The 26,381-nt window shown below is 34.6% G+C and overlaps 1 protein-coding gene across 1 annotated transcript in view; it reads left to right on the forward strand.

The window, feature by feature from the left end:
* The window catches only part of WDR64 (WD repeat domain 64), a gene marked incomplete at both ends in the record, with an annotated part of 144,767 nt that overhangs the window by 108,339 nt on the left and 10,047 nt on the right, over positions 1 to 26,381 (forward strand). The window contains 9 exons of the mRNA XM_081298203.1: positions 7,005 to 7,135; positions 10,382 to 10,483; positions 11,531 to 11,600; positions 12,721 to 12,757; positions 14,058 to 14,194; positions 15,448 to 15,553; positions 18,978 to 19,036; positions 22,929 to 23,038; positions 26,103 to 26,291. Of these exons, the coding sequence (XP_081154329.1) occupies positions 7,005 to 7,135; positions 10,382 to 10,483; positions 11,531 to 11,600; positions 12,721 to 12,757; positions 14,058 to 14,194; positions 15,448 to 15,553; positions 18,978 to 19,036; positions 22,929 to 23,038; positions 26,103 to 26,291 (941 nt within the window). The remainder of the gene's footprint in view (positions 1 to 7,004; positions 7,136 to 10,381; positions 10,484 to 11,530; positions 11,601 to 12,720; positions 12,758 to 14,057; positions 14,195 to 15,447; positions 15,554 to 18,977; positions 19,037 to 22,928; positions 23,039 to 26,102; positions 26,292 to 26,381) is intronic.

The raw sequence follows: 26,381 nt of genomic DNA on the forward strand, positions 1-26,381 counted from the left end.
GGGCTATTATCTCATTTCCAGTTGCCTCTCTGCCCTTAGGCTTTCTTTATTACTGAAATGTGTATTTAAAGAAAAACCCTCCTTCATCAAATATTTGATTATAGTGAAGATACAATTCATACAGGAAAGCAAATTAACTCTTTCTCTGTATTTTTTTAGTATTCAAAATAAGGAGTGGGTTTCCTAGCATCTTCTGAAGGTGGCCAGTGAATTTTATTTGCTTAGTATCATTGTCAACTCACAAGTTTAAATGTTTTTGATGTGTTTCAGTTAGACACACTTACTATTATTGATGCCCAGATTGTCCTATTTCAACATGGTTGGAGCTTTGGATCATGTCTGGATTTCTTTTGACATGATCCCAGAAGTTCTGGATAGCTTCCAGAAGATAATCCAGGCTCATCCATGTATCTCTTGTTCCAGATCTATAAGCTACTCCAAGAAGCCTTTCTTCTTTTTTAGTGGGAAATAGTATTAAAAAATCAGTCTGGAATTAGAGATGTCTTTTACCACTAGTCTGATTCTTGCTTTTATAACTTTTCAAAGGTCTTCAGCTTTTTATTGGACAGAGCAAAGAAAAACCTTTTAAGAGAAAATACATCATGAGCTCAAACTGATCTTTCCAATTCAAATTGAAGAATAGATGGTTTTGGCTATTTTTATTTTATATCTCCATTACACTGGAAATCTTTGTTGCTAATGACATTCACGTAATTACATATTTGCTTTATCCTATTGTTTATATACCATACCTTATATACTATATAATGCTTTTTATGTCATATTTTATTGTTATTGTATTTTGTGTTATATTTTAGTTTCAGAAAAGCAACAAAATTATTAGAAATTTGATAGATTGAACAATTTAAGATTTTCCTTTTTTGAGTTCTTTTTGTCCTAAGGGTAGATATAATTTGGAATGTACTGTGTTTTTAAATTATTTGAAATGATTCCTTGTGCCACCAACACTGCAAACAGTTAAATTTACTTTTCTCGTTTTTTTTTATGCATTGCTTTATTTTTTCAGTATTGAAAATTGAACCCAGGGGCACTCTGTCACTCAGTTATATCCTCAGTTCTTTTGATTTAATTTTTTAAAATTTGAAACAGGATCTTGAGACATTGCTAAGTTGTTAAGGTTCTTGGTAAATTGCTGAAGCTGACTTCAACTTGCAGTACTCCTTCCTCAGACTCCCAAGTTGCTTTTTAAAGTTAACTTTTCTTATTATTATGTAAAACATTTAAATAGTTCCAAAATTAAATCTATGAAACAACTTGTATTCCAAGATAAAAAACAAGGTCTGATCTAACTTCTATTCATGTCCTTCCACCCTACTATTCCCTCCCTAACCTATATTTTAGCTTTTTGTTTTTAATTTTTGTTTTGACTTATGTCTCTAATGTTATTTTTTTAATATAACCAATATTTATCCATACTTGGTTCTCTACCATCCTTTATTAGGAAAATTATATATATATATATATATATATATATATATATATATATATATATATATATTCATATTCCTTTGTTTTAGTTAATTAGTTTATTTTATTTAGTTTTATTTTATTTTGGAGATTATTATAAACTATTTAGGAATCTTGGTCTTTGTTTTTTTTAAAAAATTATGGTAAAATGCATATAACATGAAATATAACATGAAGAAAAATCACAACTTGTTATATTTTATATGCACTTATTTTGTATATAGTGAGTAAACTTTATATATATATATATATATATATATATATATATATATATATATATAAAATAGTCTGATGATATTTTTTCCTTATTTATAATTTAAAATAGCATTAAAAAGGGCAACAACATATATATGTGTTTGTGTGTGTACACACACACACACATACATGGACCAATTGTTTATATCTTCTGCCCATTTTTCTATCTAGATTGCTCCTTTTCTTCTAATGTAGTAAAAGCTTTTCATTTACTAGAAATTATATATAACATGTGTGTGTATGTATGTGTATTATCCCATGTATAAATCATTAGGAATATATATTATGGATACTAGTCCTTTGCAATGTAAGTTCCAAGTGTCTTTCCAGTTTCTTATTAGTGTGTATGTTTTGTGTATGATAATTTTTGCCAAGGCAATACTAACTTTTAGGAAGCTAGGTAAAGATGAGTTTCTTGTATCAGGAAGTACTTAAAATAATTGTAAGTGTTCTTCACTATAGAATCCTGTCTGTGTGTCTGTCTGTCTATCTATCTCTCAATCTATTATTTCCATCATGTATATCATCTGTCTGTTTATCTACCTATTTAAACTAATCTTTCTAAAAGTAGCAAGGTCATGGAAAGAATAGATGAATTATAGATAGGATAGAGGGGTGGGAGGGAAAGAGAGGGGGCAGGGGGTTAGCAAGGATGGTGGAATGTGATAGACATAACTATCCAAAGTATATGTATGAAGACACGAATAGGTGTCAAAATACTTTATGTACAACCAGAGATATGAAAAATTGTGCTGTATATGTGAAATAATAATTGTAATGCATTCCACTGTCATTTATTTTGTTAAAAAATCAATAAAAAATAAAAATAGCAAAGTCTTTTAAATTCTCCTGGATTTTAATAGGAAGTAAGTTTGGGACCATATCAAAAGATCATGAAATGGTAATTCACTTTTTTTTGGCCAATTATTATTTTTATACCATATATTTTCATCTAGATTTTTTTTCAATTTTGACAAAACTTTACTTTTATTCTTTTCAAAAGTTTCATTCCTTTTAAACTTCTCATCCTGCTCTGTGGCATCATATGGTTAATTATAAAGGCCCTGTTTTGTTTTGTTGCCCTTTTTAATGCTGTTTTAAAATATAAATAAGAAAAGAATATCATCAGACTATTTTTTTTCAAGATAGTCTAATACCAAAATTGTAAGCAGAATGAAAGGAACCAGTCTTATTTTCCCTAACCCAGGAGGAAAAAAACATGTTTATCCTAACATGTACTTAATGATAGACCTTCAAGTTATAGAGCCAGAATGCTTACCCTGGGATTCAGGAGCTTCCTGGCCATGGGTAGACTTCTGGGAGTCTAAAAAGCCTGTGAAATTGTATGCAAATTTTTTTCTCAGGAGTGCAAGGTTCATAGCTATTTTCTCCCAACATTTTAATACAAAAATTTTCAAATATAAAATAATCTCAGTGAACACCTCTATATTATTTCACTTAAATTTAACCATTAACATTTTACAATATCCATGATTCCTTCAGGCCATCTTATTTTAAAAATATATTTTAAAGAAAAGATGAAGGCAAAGGTACATATAACCCCTAAACACTTTGGCATGTGCATCATTAGCTGGAGTTCACTATTTACACATTTGTTTTTAGTGAAATTTACATAAGAGAAAATGCACAAAATTTAAGCATCTATTCAATGAGTTTAAAGAGAAATACGTACAACCCAAATCCCTATCAAGATAAAGAACATTACTACTATCCCATAAAGCTCCTCCATGTCCCTGCCTACTCAGCATCTGCCTCTCACCCTGAGGAAACCACTGCTCCAATTTTTTTCACCATAAATCTGTTTTTCCAAATGCAACGTAAGCATAATCCTATAGTTTATATGTAAGGTTTCTTTCATTTAGCATAATGTTTTTGAGGTATGCCTGTATCACTGCATGTATCAGTAACTCTTCCCTTTTTATGGTGAGTAAAATTCCACCTTGACTTTTTAAGATTCTTGAAGTGTTGTGATCAAGAAAAGGTTTATAACTACTAACTAGAGTTCAAATGCATTTCAAAATATCTCAGAAGTGGATGAATGTATTGAATTTGACAACTTCTTAAAATCCCTTTAGAAAGAGATTTTATGAGGTGTTTGTATCTCCTCAAACAGGCAGATGCATATGTGCATACCTGAGCTATGAAGTGTCCAGGGCAGATGCTGGAGGTTGATGGATGGAGAAGCAAGGAAACTGTCCCTTTGTTTCCATAAAAATTTAGACCAGAGGGGAGAAATGCTGGGGAGCAATATTGGCCAAATTCTATTGTTATATTGTGTGCATGTACAAATATGTAACACAAATCCCATCGTTCTGTGCATCTATAATGCACCAATAAAAATGTAGGGAACATAGAAAAAGAATAAAAATTTTAAAAATTGATTTTTTTTTAAAGTAAGAATCTTAATTAGCCTCACTTATTTAATATTAGCTGAAGCCACTCATACTTTTCAGCTTTTACAGGGATAAATGGTCAGTCAATAAAAACTGCATGCTATAAAAGAAGAAATTGATGGTAATCATAAGTTTTCCCTGCTACCATTAGTGAATAAACTGTAACATAATTTAAGAGAGAATAATATATCTTGTTTTATAGAACTGAAACTATTATAGGACAAAGAGATATGATTTTTCTTCATAATGAAATAAAAGTCAGTATAGCACTGCAATTTGAATTCCAGTCATTGCTCGTTTAAATAACTAGGTTTTGTTATCTAAAAGGTCTTTGAAATTAATACATATAGTGCCTAGATCATAATAACATTATCAAAAAATGTGTGCAAAAAAATAGAACAAAATGTGCCTCCACATAAAGTAATTTTATCCCACTTCTTCTTCCAATGCTATGGATCACTGGAAACACTAGGTTCAATCATATGAATTGATGTATGAGACATTGTTTATAGCTAATAAAAACACAATGAAGATCAATGTACAATAAGTCAGAACCAAAGGAGATGGCAAGTAATTGCATAGGTAAAGAAAACAATTACCTTGAAAAAAGTATTGTATAAATTATATAATAAATTATTGAAGTACAATGGAAGTACCTCCTAGGATTTTATGCAAGTGTCAGTATCTCTGATTTTGAATTCTTACTTTGGGTATGTATCAAATTAACATTATAGTACCTCCTTTTTGCAGTGTATTTTAAAATTACTCTTTAGAGAAAGTGCAAAAGTCACCTCGGAAAAAATTGGAGTCTATGTGGAAATTCTTTCCAAAAAACTCTTTCACTTATAAAGCATGTTTTTACTGAGCACTTACCATGTATCATGTGGTTCTCTTAACACTGGAAATATCAAGATTAATGAGATATAGTCCCTGGGCTATGGGAGTACAGCAGAGATCTTGGAGGGCTGTGGTGAGAGGGGAGCTTCTGAAGAAGATAATTGCCAAGTTAGATATAAAGAATTATCGGGAGTTAGCTTGGCCCAGATAGGGGTTTCTAAAGGGATGTGAAAAGACAGAGTGAATCCCAAGTGAAGTAGATAACATGATCAATTTATGGAGGTACAATATTGCTTAGTCAGAGAAAGATAACAACAAATATCTCAGTGTGGCTGAAGCAAGACTGGAGTGGTAGAAGATGAAGATTTAAAAAGAAAAAAGTGGATATGGACTGGATGGTGCTCATGATGGTAAAACACTTGAACATCTTTTAAGAGATGAAAAGCCACTAAAGGATTGTATGTGGGAAATGGCAGGATCACATACATTTGTGTTGTGGATTGCTCACATTTGATGCTGCTTAGGTGGCAGATTTGAATGACAATTAAACTACAAAAATTCAGGCAGTAGGCTATTGTTTGACTTGAAAGTTACAAAATCATGATAGCATGGTAAGAAAGGGAAGGTTTCAAAAAATATTTAGTCCATAAAAGTAGCAGAATTGGCCATCAATTAATTAGTGATGAATGCCAAATAATTGGGAGAGGGGCTGGGGATGTGGCTCAAGCAGTAGCGCGCTCGCCTGGCATGCGTGCGGCCCGGGTTCGATCCTCAGCACCACATACAAAGATGTTGTGTCCGCCGAAAACTAAAAAATAAATATTAAAAAAAATTCTCTCTCTCTCTCTCTCTCTCTCTCTCTCTCTCTCTCTCTCTCTCTCTAAAAAAAAATGGGAGAGGACTCAAGGACAGCGCCAGGAATATGCTTAAATCGGGCAATAACTTAGATGTATTAACTTTGAGATATCTGTAAAGGTTCAAATTGGTAATTAAATATTCAAGCCTGAAGCTTGTAGGTCATTAACATGGTGATAATGATTCAAACATAAGGTAATAAGATTGCCCAGAAAGAGTTGGATGTATTGGAGGAAAACCTTAATGATATTGACATTTAAAAAGTTGGCAGACTAAGAGGATACCAAGAAGAAAACAGAAAAAGAAGGACCATAGAGACACAAACTGTATTAGTCAGCTTTTCATTGTTGTGATAAAGTACCTGAGAAAATCAACTTCAAGGAGGAAGGTTTATTTTTGACTCATGATTTGAGAGGTTTCAGTTCGTCCTTGCTTGGCACTGTTGCACCAGAATATCATGGTGGAAGCACTTGGAGAAGGAAACTGCTCACCTCATGGCAGGAAGTAAAAGAGAGAGGAAGGGGCCAGGGTCCCAATATTCCCTTAACCATCAAGTATTATGCATGCCTCTGGTAGAGTGCTTTAAAATTATGTGGTAATCAATACTTCATCTGAATACATTATTATGCACTTCTCCAATCACCTATTTGACTTCATATTCTATGAACATAAGATGCCCAACAAATACTCAAAACAAGATAATTGAGAAGTATCACAGAGAAATGGAAATAATGGTAAATCAAAAGGGCCACATAATGGTATGGAACAGAAGCCAATTAGGGTTGCTGAGTGAAAGAAAGGTCAGTCAAGTGAAAAATAGCTAGTGCAGAGTATTCTTTCAAGAAGTTTGAAGAGAAGAGAAAGGTAGAAACGTAATCTAATGTTTGGTAAAGCAGAATAAATCAAGGCTGAGAGAAAGGAACCAGCATGAAGGAGAGCATATTTTGGTTGTTTTAATAAGTTTTTCAACTTAAAAATTTCAGATTGACCATCGAACTTTAGATTAGATTATACTAAATTTCATTAGATTTTACTTAAACAGTTTTAAGAAGACATTTTGTTTTAACTTGACAATTACAACTTGTTCACATGGCATTCATACTACAGTTAGATATTGTATTCTTAACTATGAGTCCATTTTTCTTCTTTCTTTAGAATCCTCCTATCAATGCTGAAGTGAGCTGCATGGATTTATTACAAAGAGAAGGATATAATTTGATAGTTACTGGAGCCTTAAATGGTATAATCATCCTATGGAATTTTGTAGCATCTACTGTCAAAGAAGTGTAAGTTGTATTTTTGCCTTAAATAATATAAAAGGTTTACTGAATAATAATAGTCAAAATAACTGGAAATGCTTAACAAATCAAAACAAAACAAAACAAAACATAATGGATAAAAGTGGTGATGACTCTGAAGGGAGGCTTTCCTGGAGTTTATGGTCATGAAAAGACTATGTTCCTTACGTTCGAATTCTAGAATGATATATACACAGTAAACCTTAAGTATCTATATTCTAAGAACTTTGACCTATACTCTCCTCACATGCCTATATGATCTTTTCATGTGTGATCTTGTCCAAACTTGTCACCTTGACAAATACTTAAAATACATAATAACTTCAAACACAAATATCCCCAGAATTTCAAACACACGTCTAATTGTCAACTGGTGATTTCCAAAGTCAAATGGTGAGAGGTATGTATCCTAGGGCTTTTATTTCTCATTCAGCATCCCAACACATCCAATTTATTATGGAATAGTGCTAACAAAGGCCAATGAGTCAGGTGTAATTTTCCATTGCAAGCACTTAGGTTGAGATGCTCTATATCATGACCAAAATCTTCCCCTGCCATACATATCTAAATTTTCTTGCCATTGGTTATAAAGAAACCAATATAATATTGTATTATCTGTACAGATGGATTGTAAATAATAATTCCCCAGTTGTGCATTTAGAACTCTTACAAGGACCATGGACACTCTATGTCAAGGGGGTTTGTAAGATTTTATTTTATTAAAGGTACAAGATGGCCAAGAATTTTAATGATAAAATAAAATAAAGATTACTTAATTCCTTAGGGAAGGAAAGATGTATGAAGGATAGGAGAAAAGAAAGCTGGAACAGATGAGGCATAAGAGGAAAATTCACAAGCAATCTCTGCCTCTCTATAGTACCTTACATAGTACTGGCCTACCTGGACTTAATGTTCTTTTTTTCTGACCAAGTTTGAATCATTGCTTTTAGCCAACTTTTGAAAGGAAAACAATTCTCATTGGGACTCTGGATTTATTCTCTTTTGAAGCTTTAACTGAAATAGTCAATATTTGAGGTTCAGACCCTACACTCTGCACCTCAGTCCATGTTCTCCTGGACCGTCCCTACAATTTCTGCCATCCTCTGGTCCTTCTGGTTCTCTTCAACCTTGCCCTGGGGCTTTTCTTGCAGGCTGTCATTTGATATTTGTATCTATGTGCATGGCACACTTCCTCACCTTTTTTTATTAATATATTTATTGCACTGCAAATGACTTATTGCCAAGAAGGGAAAGCAGATAAGACTTGAAAGACTAGTATTGATGCCACAGATGAAAGGGTGGGCAACTCTTCTGAGAACATTCTCAATTTAAAGGTAGAGATCCTCTTTGTTGAAGTTCCTGGTATTTTGTCAAGAGATACATACAATTCCAACACCCAATTGGAAAGAAAAGCAACTCATTTTTGTGGTTTCTATACGGTGACCCTTTCTAATAGGCAGATAATTATAGAAAAACAATTGATAGAGAATCACTGGAGTATTTTTCAAAACATATAATTAAGGTAATTTGCTTTTAAATTGAAAATAGTTTCCATATTCATGGTGAAGGCCATTTCTTCTTTTACCTTAAACTTTGCCTAAGACCTCTCCTCCTTTAAATTAGGAATATTCTCAGGAGAAATAAGCCCTCTCTCTCTCTGCTCCCAAATCCATGTTTTGGGGAGGCCCAAATTCAATTTTTTTTTTGTGCCAGGGATTGAGCCCAGGGGTGCTTAACCACTGAACCATGTCCCTAACCTGTTTTATGCTTTATTTAGAGAGAGTCTCACTGAGTTGCTTAGGGCCTTGCTAAATTGCTGAGGCTGGCTTTGAACTTGTGATCCTCCTGCCTCAGCCTCCCAAGCTGCTGGAATTACAGGCATGCACTACTGCATTGGGCTTCAATATTGTTTTTTGATAATTTTAATGTATTTCAGCTTAAGGATGATTTTAATGTATTTAATGCATTCAGCTTATCTGTAAAGCAGAAATACCTAAGAAGTTCAAGCCCGACAAGTCATTAAGCCCAAATCCTTTATTTTTTGAACTTGGTTACTTCATCACTCTTAGTCAGTTTTCTCTTACTTTAACAAATACTTGTCACAATCAGTAAGAGAAAAGTTTTATTTGGGTTCACAGTTTCAGAGGTTTCAGTTTATGATCGTTTGACCATTTTGCTCGAAGCAAAACCATCTTCTGGCAAGTGAAGCAAAAACAAAGACTGGGAAGGAGTGGGATCCCATTGGCCCTTCAAGGGCATGCCCCACTGACCAGAAAATTCTCATTAGGCCTTACCTAGTCTAATTTCCACCAGCTCCCAATAGCATCAAGCCAAGGACCAAACCTTTAGCATATGGCCTTTGAAGGACATCTCAGATCCTACTCCCTTACTGGCTCAAATTAGCAGAAGGCATTTCCGGAAAAGGGGATTTTGCTAAAGGGCCTATTTGTTATAAGGAATTAAAAGTGTTACTTTTAGAACCAAGCATGAAGTGCCAGTGTAGGCAGTTAGGGACAGTTGCTCTGTACTCACTCAGGCCACTACCTAGGTGTATCATTCCTTGCAATCTGGAGAGACAAGGGACTTGAAAAACAGGAGCAAAATTGTAAGCTCCCCGAGGGTAGTAGCTACATTTAATTCTAATTTGTCACTCCACTTATTCAGAGAGTAGAATTCTATTATTTAAACAGTATGATACTTCCAGTAATTTCCACCACAGGATTATACAAACTGACACTCTGACCTATAGTTAGGAGAACCTGTCCAATTAACTGAATTAAGACTTTTAAACTATTAAGGGATAATATGGTTATGCAGAACCTTATTAAAGAAAACATTCAAACCCTAAAATTTCTGGATTTTCTTTTTTTTTAATACCTTTATTTTATTTATTTATTTTTATGTGGTGCTGAGGATCGAACCCAGGGCCTTGCACGTGCTAGGAGAGCACTGTACCTCTGAACCACAACCCTATCCCCTGGATTTTCTTTATATTCAAAGTCATCAACATTTTGGGAGTTGGTCATATTTGCATGGGAAATATGGTACAAATAATACAAGTTATTGTACTTGCTTCGGCAGCACATATACTAAAATTGGAACGATACAGAGAAGATTAGCATGTCCACTGCTCAAGGATGACATGCAAATTCATGAAGCATTCCATATTAAAAAATGAGAATACAAGTTATCTATTTTGTGAAATTTATCATGTAAATGCATGCTGATTTTCAGGTATCGACCTGAAGGTTGTTTCAATGTGGACCCTGACTTGGATCCCAAGCGCTTTAGGATTAATGACATACTGTTCCTCTTTCGTACTCCTGAATGTGCAAGGTAATTCAGTATTTATGGATCAAGTAGTATTATCTGGGACTTATGTCGATGACATTAAAAAAGAGTTCTCATCATTCCAATATTAAAGAAGGGACAACTGGAGGAAGACATAAGTTGAGTTGACTTCTCAGCTTCCATAATTGTTTTCCTGTCACTGCCTTTATGTAGTTAGAGTGGTCCTCAGGGACCTAATGTGCTGTGTGGTCCCCTCACCATATCAACTTCACAGCCTCCTTTACATCATTCAGCTACATTGCAAGCCAACATCTAACACTGTCACCGCTGATGTGAAGCTAAAGTTAGAACTTTCCAGGTAGGGATAGAAGATCAAACTGCAGGTTTCACATTCAATTCAAAATCACGGGAGCAATCTCCATCCATTTCTGAAAGAACAAAGACTTGTTTTATAAGTATTTAAGGGAAAGTATATTGGCTTGAGAATTCTGGTTTGGGGGCAATAAACAATGTTAAACACATCTCCAGAGAAGAAATAAAAAGTTTCTGTGTTAGTTTGAGGTCACTCACTGGTGAGCCAGAATACAACACCTTCCCTACCTCTTGGCTTGAAATTTCATCAAAACAATTTGGACAATATTTCAAAGACTTCCACTGTGTTCATCTGCACCAGCACCAGCACCCTAAGCCACTTTTCAGTCCATGTTAGCAAACCACTGCAGAGACAGAATCAAGCCAGCCCTGGCCATTATAGTGCAAGAAGTAATCCAGGCTTGCCAGACCCTGCCCAAAACCACCCCATCCCCAGCTATTTCAGTGCCAAAGCCTCTGGGAGTAAATCCAGCTTTAGTCAGTAGTAGGACAGATCAGACTTCGTTTTTCCAGACTCAGGCAGCAATTTACCTTAGCTGCTAAAGGCTCCCCAGAAGTCTCCACCACACTACTGAATGTCTGTCACACAAAATTTCATAATTGAAGCGCCTGGTATCCACAGCTGATACAAGAAGCAATCAATGGAAAGTTAAGCAGAAGATACTCTTGGAGTATGATATAGTACCTCTTCATCCCCGGGTTTCCTTCCTTCCATTATAGGAAATCAAGCCAGGATTCCATATGCTCTTCATCCCAGTGTGAGTCTAGCAAGGGTCCACAGAGTAGCAAGGTAAGCCACGAGTAGAGAGAGTATCTTCTTGTTCTACTTGTGTTGGTTCAAAAATAGTGATGTTGAGCATCTGAGCCCTTCCTTCTTTTAAAGGAAAGTAAAGGTGGAAAAATTTGATGTGTTCATGTCAAAACTATGTTTTTCATAATAATATCTACACCATTTTCAATTTTAATTTTTTTCAAAGCTTTTCCATCTGCAAATAATCAATACATGACCATTAACAAAGTAAGTTATCTGATATTACTTTTGCATTAATAAAATAATAAAGTAATTTTAGAGTATCTCATTTGCTAAAAAGTATTACAATTTACAGGAAGAAGAGATTACATGATATAATGATAACGTAATGTAATGTAGTGGTTTTTAATTTCAATGTATGTATTTTTACATATTATATTTTATTTATTTATTTTGGTTTTGGAGATTGAACCCAGGAGCATTTGACCACTGAGCCACATCCTCAGCCCTTTTTTTATTTTGAGACAGGGTCTCACTAAATGCTTAGGGCCTCTCTAAGTTGCTAAGGCTGGCGTCAAACTTGTAATCCTCCTGCCTCAGCCTCCAGAGTCACTGGGATGACAGGCATGCACCACCACGCTTGGTTTACACATTGTATTTCCAAGTAGGATTTTGTACAAAGGAACATTTTCGTAGCATAAATTATTTTTTAAATAGCTGGCATGGTGAAAGAATAAATGTATTCAAATAGATATAAAAGCCAGACAGACTTGTACATGAATCCAAATCCTCCAGTTAGTAACTGGATAGCTGTAGAGATGTCACATGCTCTGAGTTTCTGTTTGTTCATCAGTAAAAAGAGAATAATAAAGATTAAACTATTTGGTTGTCAATAGAATTACAGATAATATATACCAATAACTGGGCATGGCATGCTTTGGGGTGTTTAATGATTCTCATTATTATGCTACTCCTGAACCCACTAGGAAATGTTGGGTTATGGATTCCCTATTTATGAACATGAAAATCTCTGCAATACAGTTTTTCAAAGAACTAATTTTAAAATCAATGCTTAAGGAAATAAATCTGCTCATCTATTGTGTCTTATTTCCTTACAATGTCAAGAAATATTTTATCTTGCTCTTTTCCCCTCATTCAGGGAAGCAAGCAAAGCATACACGATGGTGACTTGAAAGGTCAGTGTCCCTTCTCCTCTTCTTAATAAAACAGTTCCTTCTTTTATTTTTTTAAAGTTTTTGCTGTGCTTCAGATTGAACCTAGAGCCTCCCCCATGCTAAGCAAGTGCTCTACCACTGAGCCACATCCCCAGCCCTGGCTACTGCTTTGTAGCAGGGACTTTACCTGACAGAATACTCTTAATGAATATTGTGCTCAAATGTTGAGATGCTGTGGGATTTGGTAGTCCAACAGGTAGAATTTGTTATGATAATACCTTTTGAAATACGAATTCTAGGTTTTAAAAAATCTAAAACATTACTGAGCTTCTTAATCTCCAGCCCATTTTCCTCAAACCTCTACATAAGCCATTCTGGATGTGTTAGGATTTACACTAGGTGAATACCTTGGTTTTAGTTGGCACATACGGTAAATAGAGGCTTTTGCTATAGGATAAAAAATATAAACCTTTTAAAGTTTTTCAGTGATCCAGGATTCCATTTTTTTTATTTTTAAAAATGTTTTTGTTATTGAATTACAGCTATACATAATAGTTGGGCTTATTTTGACAAAATCATACATGAATGGAATTTAATTTGCTCCATTTTGGTCCCCAGAACATTTCCTTTCCTCATTCCCTCCCCCATCCCTCCTCCTTCTACTCTACTGGTTTTTCTTTTATATATTTACTTATTTTTAAGTGAATATATATATATATATATATATATATATATATTTAAGGAAATAAATCTTATTTCCTTATAATATATATGTATATAATTTTATATATAAAATTATATACATATAATTCACTGTAATATATATGTAAATAGCATAATTCTGTTAAATGCATTCTGCATTTTCTCCCCTTTCTCATCCCTCCTCCCTCCCCCTTGATTTCTTTCTCCTACTCCACAGATCTTCCCTCTATCCTTATGAAATGTTACCTCCTTTCCCTTCCTTACTTTGCTCTAGCTTCCATGTATGAGGGGAAACATTCAACCCTTGATTTTCAAAGTCTGGCATATTTCCCTTAGTGTAAGGATTTTATTTTTTAACACTTTTTTATTCCCTGCCCTGTGTTGTTCTATTGAGTTAAAAAGAAAGAAAGAAAGAAGAAAGAAAGAAAGAAAGGAAGGAAGGAAGGAAGGAAGGAAGGAAGGAAGGAAGGAAGGAAGGAAGGAAGGAAGGAAGGAAGGAAAAATTCTGGGGAAAAGAATGTGATATTTTGCTATTTTCCTGCCTCCTCTTTACATTTCATAAAATGTAGAATTCCAAGTATTGCAAATACCATTTATAGCTCATTAATTTCTTCAATAGGTGAGAAAACAAAGGTGGAGAGAGAGCAACTGTCAGTGGACAAAAACCAACCTGGATCTGCCAATTTAACACAAGCTCAGCCTCCTATCCTTGTTACTGCTCATGAGGATGGACACCTCCGCTTATGGACTATGGAGGTAATGGAGCTTAGCGTTTCCTGGAAATAGGAAAAATGGGAAAGATAAATAAAATAATTAAATAAATCTTAGTCTTCTTCCATATGGCATCCAACTCTAATGTTTTTCATCCTTCTAGCCAACTGGATGTTTTTATAGCCTGCTATGATCATATTATTTGAACTTTACAATAAGCCAGTTTTGTAATTCAAGAGACCAAATCATCAAAACTATTAATATTTCACTCTTTCTTTTATTATTATAAAAAATAATTTTTATTCACCAAAAGATTTTAAATTATTGGAGTTGAGGGTGGGCATTTCAAATTAAGAGGGCAAATTAAGAGGCGTTAGGAAGACAACAGATTAACAAAGGATCTTTAGCAGTCTGAGGATCATGGTAGTGAATCCCTGAGAGAGGCGAGGGAGTAAACCCACTGTGGTAATAAGGTTCTTTGCTTTAGGGACACTCAGGAAGTAGCAAGAGTGTTATGTGACACATGGGGGATCCAACAACAGAACAGCATGGCTGCCTCCTAGATCAACTCCAAGTCTGTTTGTGGATTCTAGCTTATTAGTGGAAATACAAAATATATCTGAGATGACCTTTTTTTCCCTAAAAAAAAGGTCATCTCAGATATATAAAAAGTCTAAGAGGTATGCTCAAGAATGAAAGAGTGAGAGAAACATGAGAAAGATATTATATTTAAGTCAAGTCTCAGGAAATAAAGAACTGATTCAAACTTTTTGTTTTCAAGCTTAGATGTTTATTCCCAAAGCAAGTTAACATGTGTAAAAGTCCTTCCCAGAGCTGGTTTATACTAAGCACTGAAAAACAGCCTGTGTGAATCTGAATCTCTCACAATCCCTTATCTTGCATCAATATTGAAAAAATAGATATTTCTGAAAAGGCAAGTATTCATGTGAAAACCAGTGGAGATACACTTCAACCTAAAATTAACATTTAAGTGACTATGTAACTGAAAATACTATCTGATGAATAGGATGAAGAATCATAGGAAACCCCAAATTTAGAGGCAGTCTATAATAATCAGAGTCTACATACATAATTAATAGCTGTCTATAACTTTAGAGTATTTAATTTCAAAGAACTAAGTCCTTGTGGATAGTTTCAAACTATTTTTATTAAAAGAAGAAGAGAATCATGTTTAAGTACTAGAGATGAAGAGATATATTACATAGAGAGAAATTCAACTTATTAAAATTTATTTGTAGAATTTATAAAAACCTTACTTGCATTATTCCTTTATTCAGGGGAAACTACTAAAAGACATGCTCCCTTTCACAAAACATTCAGCCATTTCTCTGACATCGCTGTATGCTGATTCATGTTCCAGGGTTCTATTAGCTGGAAATGTGGGTAAGTCATTACTTTTATATCAGCCACAGATATCTTAGCAATCATTCACCAAAGTGACTACAGGAAAAATGTGTGATGTTTAGTGAGATAAAAAAAAAAGTCTAACAGGTATGCTCAAGCATGAGAAAGTTATGGATAGCATGTTGAAGAAATGGAAAAATAAACAAATGTCAGGAGAACCAATTTTTTTCCTAATTCTTCAAGCAAGCCATTCTATTTCTTCCACCTATAAAAGGGGTATATGGGTACCAATCACTTTACCTTACTTTATTGGGAATAATGTAAAATTTTACCTTCTAAAATTGAAGATTTATGTTATATTAATTTTCTTTGTGTTTGTGTGTGTTCTTTGTTGTTATTGTTGTTCTTTTTAGTTATACATGACAATGGGATGTATTTTGGCATATTATATGTACATGGAGTATAACTTATTCTAATTAGGATCCTGTTCTTGTGGTTGTACATGATGCAGAGTTACCCTGGTCATGTATTCAAATACAAGGCTAGAAGAGTTATGTCAGATTAATTCTAGAGTCCTTCCTATTCCCTTTTCCACTCTCTTCCCTTCATTAACCTTTGTCTGATCCAATGGACTTCTATTTTTCCCCCTCCAACCCTGTCTTGTAGTGTGTTAGCATCCATATATCAGAGAGAACATTCGGCATTTGATTTTGGGGGATTGGCTTATTTCACTTAGCATGATAGTCTCCAGTTCCATCCATTTACCGGCAAATGCCATAATTTCATTCTTCTTTATGGCTGAGTATTATTTCATTGTGTATATATACCACATTTTCTTTATCCATTCATCTGCTGAAGGACACATCGGTTGGTTCCATAGCTTAGCTTAGCTATTGTGAATTGAGCTGCTATAAACATTGATGTGGTTGCATCACTGTAGTATGCTGATGTTAAGTCCTTTGAGATAGACCAAGCAGTGAGGGATAACTGGGTCAAATGGTGGTTCCATTCCAACTTTTGTAAGGAATCTCCATACTGCTTTCCATAGTGGTTGCACCATTTTGCAGTCCTACCAGCAATGTATTCTGAGAGTACCTTTCTCCTCACATCCTCACCAACATTTATTGTTACTTGTATTCTTTATAATTTCCATTCTGTCTAGAGTGAGATGGAATTTCAGTGTAGTTTTAATTTGCATTTCTCTAATTGCTAGAGATGTGAGACAATTTTTTTATATATTTTTTGACCATTTGTATTTCTTCTTCCGTGAAGTGCCTGGTCAGTTCCTTTGCCCATTTGTTTTTGTTTGTTTGTTTGTTTGTTTGTTTTGGTGTATTTTGTTTTCTTGGTGTATTTTGGTTATTTGGGGGGGTTTTGTTGTTGTTTTTTGTTTTTGTTTTTTGGTTTTTTTGTGTGTGTTTTTTTAGAGAGAGTGAGAGACAGTGTGAGAGAGAGGGAGAGAGAGAGAATTTTTTTAATATTTATTTTTTAGTATTTGGCGGACACAACATCTTTGTTTGTATGTGGTGCTGAGGATCGAACCCGGGCTGCACGCATGCCAGACGAGCGCCACATCCCAGCCCCATTTTTTTTTTTTTTGGTATATTTTGAGTTCTTATCAGAGCTATAGTAACAAACCTGGCATGGGATTGGGAAAAAAGAAAGAAAGACCAAGAGAACAGAATAGAAGACACACCCATGTAAATACAGTTGCCTCATCCTAGACAAAGGCACCATAAATATACATTGGAGAAAAGATAGCCTCTTTAACAAATGATGCTGGGAAAACTGGAAATCCATATGTAGTAGAATGAAATTGAACCCCTATCTCTCACCCTTCCCAATATACAACTCAAAGCGGATCAAGGACCTAGGTACTAAACCAGAAACCCTGCATTTACTAGAAGAAAAAGTAGGCTCAATTCTCTGTCTTGTCAGCTTAGGAACTGACTTCCTCCACAAGACTCCTAAAGTGCAAGAAGTACAATCAAGAATCAATAAATGGGATGGTAAACTAAAATGTTTCTTCACTGCATTAATCTTTATTGCAAAACGGAGTAGTGACATACATTAGAGAAGAATATGGCTATTGGTTCTCAATAAAGGGCTTTTTTATATAAGTTAATATTAATATAGTTGCTCTTAATTCTTCCATCTAATAATATTTTTTATTCTTCCTTTTTATTTCTCCTCTTCTGTCTTTTGAATTAATCCTAAATTTCCTTTGTTATCATTTTTTCTGTGCTTTGAAAGATTATGTGTGCATTAATGCAGATTCATATGTTAAACAGTCTTTAATTGTTTTAGTGTTTACCTTTAAGTTTTTAAAAATGGTTAATCAGTTTGTGAAAATTAGAATGAAACAGCGTCTTTTCAGTTAAAGCAGCAAATTAAAAACTGACAAACTCTGGCCCTACCATTATTCATTCCTACCAGCAATGAAAGGCAGTTCCTGCTATTCCACATCCTCACCAGCACATGCTATTTTCTGTGTTCTGAATTTGGGCCATTTTAGTGGATGTGTAGTAGCATCTCATTGTTGTTTTAATTTTAATTTCCCTAATGACGTATTCTATAGATCATCTTTTAATATGCTTTGTGAGGTTTCCGTTCGGATCTTTTGCCCATTTTTTAAATTGGTTTGTTCATTTCCTATTGTTGAGTTTTAAGGGTTTTTTTTTTAATTAAATAACCTTTTTCTCCCTGGTAATTTCTATTTCTCTGAAGTCTGCTCAGTCTGAAATATCTATTCCTTCTTTCTTTTGGTTAGTGTTACTACAGTGCATCTCTCTCCATCTCTTTACTTTTAATCTGTGTCTATATTTAACGTGTGTTTTTGTAGACAACTTCTGTCATTTAATTGGTGTACTTAGACCATTTACATTTTAAGTTGGATTAATACCGCCTATATTTGTCATTGTTTTCAATCTGTTCTTTGTTTCTATCTTTGTGTCTGTCTTTCACTCATTTTCTGACTTTTGTCGTTTTAATTGAGCATTTTGTGTAATTTCATTTTCTTTCCTTTCTGAGATTATCAGTTGTATTTCTTTTTCTTAAATAGTTATGGCAGTTGCTATAGAATTTACAATGTGTATTTACAATTAATCCATGTTCACTTTCAAATAACATTATACCACTTTCATTTGGATTACAGGATAAATATCTCTGTAACCATTTGGACTCAATTCAGTAGTGGTATATTCATTCTATCATCATCTACCTTGATCTCTAGAAAAAAAATTGAGTAGATAAGACAACTTTATTAAGGCATACTAATTCAGAAACCAAATAATAGCGTCATAGAAAAACTTAAGTAAAAAAAAATTTTTTCCTATCCGGTTTCTCAGATGCTCTTTATTTACCAATATAAATGCCTACATCAAAATAATTTGACTTTATGCATAGTATTTATTTAGATAATGTGGTATATGATTAAGGATTCCAATATTTAATTTTTTTACAGAAGGACATGTTATCCTTTGTAGTATTAGTTCCTTCCTGGATCCACCTCATGATGAAAAGGTATGAAATTAGGTTTTCCACTCTCATAAATGAATTTGCACATATTTATTGAGCTTTTCTCTGGGTAAGACTCCAAAAAAGATAGAACTGCAAGACTCCCTACTTTTAAGGCACATATACTATTGCAATTTAAGCTAGATGACAAAGAACTGCTGGTGAGAAGAGGGGATGAATGAGTGGGGGGTGGGAGGTTGAGTAAGCCAGCCATTGGTCACTTTACATCTTCCTCATGTTTTGACTTATTTGTGAGGATCTAAGTATAAAATCAGCATTTAAAAGGGTTCATAGATCATCTAATCATCCCCATAATATTTCCTTGCAAGCCTAATACAGAACCATTATTTTCAAGAAAATTTTTCTATTCTCTAATGTAAATCTTCTTCTAATTCAAGAATATTTTAATTTATTTTAGATTTAAGTGATGTAAATGTCCCATTCTTATTTTATAAACACTTAAGTATGCACTTTTTGTGTGAATGTAAATATCTAATATAGTACATATATTATAGGTAAAGAACCAAAATTAACTAAATTGCACTAAGGAAGAACTGCTTTTAGCAAAGTCTTCTTTAAGTTAATACTTCAAATCCAAAAGCTAAATATTAGCTTAAATAAGCACTATTTTATTTTTTTAATCCTACATAGTAATACATAGTTGTACTGAATGTGATTGGTTCCTTGCAGAGTGTCTTAGAATGGTTATTCTTTAAAATATTAATCCACTTGATCAATGAGGTATTCCTTTTGCTTAAAAAATCCAGTGTAGTTTTTATGAAGTTTGTATATTCTGCTTTAGTATGATGTTCTCCACCTTGCAGAAGGTAAATCAGAATGATTTGCTGAGATCACACTGGCAGTTAATGATGAAGTCAGGGCCAGAAACAGGGTTCTTGTTCACTAGTTTAATGATCCTTCCACCTGTAACATTTAGTGCTACCAAATGACAATCAATAAGGTTCAAGTATCTTATGAAATACCAAGTTTCATTTACAGTAACCACAGATTGCTTATAATCAAATCAGGCTATAAACTGAACAAAATCAAATTATGTACTTGAATCATTTATAGCAAAAGACTTTCTACTTGTTTTCTCCTACAAGTAATAATTATCAATATTGTATGAGTTCAAAACATTATCACCAATTTAAAAGAAAATAATTTATTTTGATAATATTTTAAATTCTACCATATTCAATCTCATTTTAGCCTTTTCTGTTCTTGGATAATGTGATTATCCAGTTTGTATATGGAAACCTATTTGTAAATATACAACAGAACCTGGTTATAAAATGTCTCATCATTACATAGACAAACATATACCAATGTGTGAAATAAGCCAGATCCAGCTATAGGTTACAACTGTAATAAAAATCTATAAACCACAGGTTAATATTGCTTATTCCTAATATTACTATTAAAAAGAAGTTCTGTGGAATACGGAAATTCTAAAAGATGGTATAGTCAGGTCTCTCCTACATACATATGGTTATATACACACACTTCAGGAAAAGATAGTTCTGCTTTCTAATTGTAGGTTATAATCCATTAAGGGGTCATTGAAATAAACTTAATGAGTTGCAACCATTAGTTTTGTAAAAATGGAAGAAAATGGAATGCAAAGCAATAGCATAGACAATATTAGTATACATTTTACATAGGCTAAGAATCCTTCTGTGAAAATTGTTTCAGATACATGAAATGCACATGTTTACTGCATTGTAAAGTCAAATGTCTGTCTTACTATATCTATGGTCCCTGTTTGAGAAACACTTGCCTTAGATGGCATTTAGAGAAAGAAATCTTGAATGATGAGATATTCGTGGACAGCTTTGAAACAATGTGAAGTAGAAGAATGCAGATTTTACCCTAGTTCTCTAAGAAAAGCCAGAGAAAATTGAATCAGTAGGTCATGAAATTTAGGAAGAATTGTCCCTAACCCTTATTAAAGTCTAAATGAATAGGAGGCTCATAGGAGAACTCTAAACTACCAAAACTGTGGTCACACAAATGTTCCTAAATGGATGACCCAGGAAGCAGTATGGTCTTACTGTGGGTTCATCAGTGATAAGGACATATTCAAAAAAGTGTATTATTGCAGAGCAAGCCCCCTAGTTAATAATTCTAGTTCACATAATTTAGAAATGTCTTGAGGCTCATCAGGGGCTCCAAACTTGAGGATAAACCTGAAGGGACATACCAATGAAGCCTCATGAACGTTTCTAAAAGAGAATGTGGTAGGCCCATTCTTTTTGTTAATCCTGTGTAGTATATACCTCCTACCACACACTCCAAATGAAGAACAAAGTAGCCAGTGCTTTCTCTGGATGGACTTTGCAAACAAAATTCTTTATTCCAGACTTACCTTTGACCTTCCCCTCCCAGCTCTGTGTCATCTCGTTCCTGATAATATTCTCTGCCATTCTCCCCCATGCCCTCTCCCAAGGCAATTCTTTCATGTAGTCATCTATTGCCCATCAGCTAAAAGAACTGTGAATCTTCAATTCCATGATCAGTTGCTGAAGACATAAAATACTTCCTCTTCCGGGGGTATTTGCACTTAATAAATTGCTAATGATGGAAATTTGGGTACCTCCATAAGCAAGAGATCAGGGACTTAACCACTTAGTGCAGATGTTTATACCATCCACTCAAACATTGCTCTTTAAATATGTTTTTTTTTTTTTCTGGGGTGGGGGGGAGTACTGGCAATTGAACTCAGGGCCACTCAACCACTAAGCTACATCCTCAGCCCTCTTTTGTATTTTATTTAGAGATAGGGTCTAAAGAGATGGGTCTTAGAGATAGGGCAAAATTGTGACGTATGCAGTTGAGGGGAGAAATAAAGATTGTCCACGCGTTTTTGCCCCTTTCAATGCTTTATTCACTCAAATTACTTAATACAATTTCACTCTATAGGTTCTTAATCCAGAAAATGACAATTCTTAATGCTAGGCACTGCAATAGACATAATCAATTCATAGCAACAATTCTAGATTAATTAATTCATAGAAAACAATTCTAGATTAATTCTAAGCACTGCAAAACACACTTAATCATGACAAGCTAATGATAGACATTCCCTCTGCATGGTAAGTTCAAAAGTTTTAAGCCTTAGACTTTATGTCCAGCAGATGCACACTCACTTAGACCTGGAACCAAGGCAGGCTTTTCCTGGCATGGAGTGGACGACCGGTTGAGGAGAGGGTCATAGGGAGAAGTTGTGGCTCTCACCAAGGTCCAGACGAGGTGATAGAGTTTGAGAGTGGTGAGGTTCACGCAGAGGATCAGGAATGATGACAAGTGATGGCATGTCAGTATAGGTCCTCATCAGGCTCTCCAGCTCGAGTACATCCTTGTTTCGGCTGGCTGACTCCCTGTTCATCAGCTCTATTATTGATACTAAATTTGGGGGCTTTTGACCCCCCTTTCAATCCTTATCAGCTACCACTGGATTCTCAGTGACATCATTTACCCTGGGGTCAGAAACATCTATTCTGGTGGTCTCCACTCTTTCCCTCTTATCAGGCGAGGACAGCCTTCCAGGGGCTTCACTCTGTTTATCAGGGTGAGGGGAAGTACCTTGTCTGAGGCCATACTGAAGGCCTCTGTGGGTGCGCCTAGTGAGACTGCAGGTTTCAAACTGGAGTTTTTAAAGTGGAGTTGCTTAGGCTCATGCCTAAGGCCATCCTCACAGAGTCTCACCGAGTTGCTTAGCACCTCACTTTTGCTGAGACTGGCTTTGAACTCACAATCCTTCTGCCTCAGCCTCCCAAGCCACTGGGATTCCAGGTGTGTGACACCGAGCCCAACCAACACTGCTCCTTAAAAGAACAATTTTAACATTGTATTTCTTGACTTATTCCAAGAGACATGTCTTGTTGTTGCTATCTAGAAATTCAGGCAGCTGCTCTCCTGGCGGGCTCATTCTTTAGAAATTGTTCAAGTGATCTATGTGGAAGACAAGCAAGTGGTGCTTACTGCTTCCGTTGATGGCTCAATAAGGTAGGCCAAGATGGTTTCCTACTGTGAATTCAGGGTTTTGAGTATGAGAAGTGAAAAAAAAAGGATTTATGCTAATGTTGAAGTATTTGATTAAAATAAAATCTTGGTAAGCCGAATAGAAAAATAAATTAATAAAAAATGAAAGGTGACAAAAAAGGGCTTTGAGAAGACTCACTGATTTGGAATTTTTTTTTTCTGTATCCAAGGAAACGAAATGTTATGCTCATCTACATTTAAAAGTAATAATAAATGTTTTCAATCCAACTCTTTGTAAAATTATTTCAAAGAATTAAACCAGATAGGCAGCTCAGAGAGCTCAACCCAAGCCTAGGAAAGGCCACAAAAGGAGGCTTAGGATTAGAAGTTATAAAACAACTATAGAAAGACCATCTAACTGAGTGCAATGATGTGCACTAGTAGTCCCAGCTACTTGAGAAGTGAGACGGGGGATTGCTTGAGCCCAGGAGTTCTAAGTTAGCCTGGGCTACACAGAAAGATCCCTTCTCAAAATAATAAACAGTACAAAAACAAAAAACCTAACAAATCATCTAATACTGGCAAAGTAAGTTATGAGCCAATTAATTCACTAACAATGTGATTGATTTAGCAAAACCTACTTGTTTTTAATTACCTATAAAATGCTAAGTACATACACACAAAATACTAAAAACATACACACATATTTCAGAGAAAAAAGTGAAATATCATAACATTTCTAGAGATGAATTGGTGTTTATATTTTACTTTCAACTTTTGTGGTACTGAGGATTTAACCCAGGTTGCTCTATCATTGAGCTAAATCCCCCTCCCTTTTAAAATTTTATCTGGAGACAGATCTTGTTAAGTTGTTAAGGTCTGAGAACTTGAAATCCTCCTGCCTCAGCCTCCTGAGCCACTGGACTTTAAGACATGCTAGTCTATTTGAATTATCTTAAAATCATGGTAATGAATTATGCTCTTAAAATAATTGAAGTTAGAATAAGAGGAGTAGTATTCAGACCATAGCACTATTCAAACTAGCTATCCATGCCATGGATAAATTACTTTGATGATTCCTTTAAGTAGAAATCTCTCTAGAAACTCAGTTCAAAGAGCCTGGCCTTATTAATAGCAATCTCAGACTACAGCTCTTTTCATAACTAAGCCACATCTTTTTGCTCATATGAGCTGCCACTATCTAAAAAGGCAGGGAATTTTAATACTCTAAATCTTGTCAGAAAGATTTTGATTTTTTTTTAGAATTTTTTTTTAATATTTATTTTTTTTTTTTGGTTTTCGGCGGACACAACATCTTTGTTATATATGTGGTGCTGAGGATTGAACCCAGGCCGCACGCATGCCAGGCGAGCGCTCTACCACTTGAGCCACATCCCCAGCCCAGATTTTGATTTTTTAATAGGAAATAAACATAAACTGAGGCTTAAGCCTGGGACATAGAATAGGAGTTTAGAGTAAAGAAAAAAATTCAGTGTGGTTCAAGTTTGCCAAGAGTCCACAATAGAGGAAATAAAGCTGAGGTAGGAACAGTTCCTTGGGAAAGCACCACATGAAGGAGGAAACACCAAGAAACAAGGAGACTAAAAGTTACTCAGTCAAGGTCTAAAGCAGAATAAATTTAGAGTTGTTCTAAACCTTCTAATTTCTGTGTTTAACCCGTTTGGGTCCACTATCACAGGTGTGGCACACCTATAAAAACTTAAATTGAGCAACAAACATACCACTATAATAGGTATTAATTTTTTATGTTGATTTGAGCTAATTATTATGTATTTAGAGTTCTATTCTTTTGAAAAAACAGTAGGTGAATTATTAGAGCATTTGAATATACATATAGAGGATAACATATGTTATATAATACATATTATATATATTATACATATAATATATAGTATATACTATATATTATATATACACACATATATGTATTTTAATACACATATTTCCACATATATATGAAAAATATATAAAGGATATATAAGCTTTAAGTTATGAATTTCAACCTATTTTAAAGCAATTGTATCAATTTCATTGAAATAGTCACAGAATTGCCAACTTGGGACTTATTGGGTTAAAGGACCATCTCATTCCCTTTAGTGCTAGGGAACTAAAATATGTAAGGGATGTGAGATGTTCATGTGAAGTCCTCAGGACACTGTCATATCTGAGGAGTCCAGACTGACACCTCCACTTCTGTCTTCTCAGTATCTACTCTTTAGCCTTTGTAGAATCTACTTACTTTTAGTTCCTTTAGCTTGTCCACTTTCTGAGTCATTGCAGCAGGGCAAATGATTGTTACCTCTGTCATTTCCTGCTCTAAGGTTGAAATCAAGATATAAAAGGAAGATCTTTTTGATAATATTTTGTTTTTCCACAAGATATAAGGCACATATTCCACTAATGATATTCTATATCATTTTAAGTCACGTGGAGTGAAATGATATTGAAATAATGCATACGGGTAGAAAACTACTTCTTTTGCCATCCTATATCAGAACTCATCTATAAAAATTGATGTGGTTTTTCCATGAGAGTAGGAATTGTGGAAGGAGTTTGAAAGGAATTTGTTATTGCTAAAAGCATCTCTAGGTCTCTCCTCTCACTAGTTTAGTGCTGATTTTATAAGTAGGCAGCTGAGATATAGTCCATTTTAAGGCCTAATTTAACAAAGAGACAGTCAATGTGGATACTGATTAGCTTGAAGGGGAGAACAGCGTTGTTGGGGAAAAATGTCTTCTTTGTTTTCTAACTTTGATGAATGAGTATCAAATATAGATTCAAACTGACGTTCCCTAAAATGTTGTGGGTTAGAGTTAACTGATAAAAATGTTTACATTAAGGGCTGGGTATGTAGCTCAATGACTGAGCACTTGCCTAGCATGCTTGAGGCCCTAGGTTAGAAGAAAAGTTGACACAATGATCAGCTCCCACAGTATTTGTAGGAAGAGACTTGGACTTGAGTTTAAATCCTTGGTAGACCACCAAAAACTATATAGGTGATCTATGAACAGAATCACTTCCCCTGATTCCCCAATTACTTTCCCTCCCTTCCTTGGTCTTCTCTCAGGCTCTGGCATGCCCTCAATGGTCACTATTGTGGATATTTTGGACAGCGAAGATTCTTTGAATTATCCCAAACAAGTGACTTCATTTTGCCTTGTGATGTTACTGAAGCCCCCATAGAAATAAAAGAAGAAAGCAAGTTGGCAGACAAGAGGAAAAAATATGAATATCCTCTAATATTTGACCGGGAAAGGTGAGATAGTTGGTTTTGTTGTTGTTATTTGTTGGTTTGTTCTTTAGATGAACAGACAAGAATTAACCTATGGTGATACTGTGACACTGC

Source organism: Spermophilus citellus (assembly GCF_964194105.1).
Source record: "Spermophilus citellus genome assembly, chromosome: 6".
In the NCBI taxonomy this organism is placed as follows: Eukaryota; Metazoa; Chordata; class Mammalia; order Rodentia; family Sciuridae; genus Spermophilus; species Spermophilus citellus.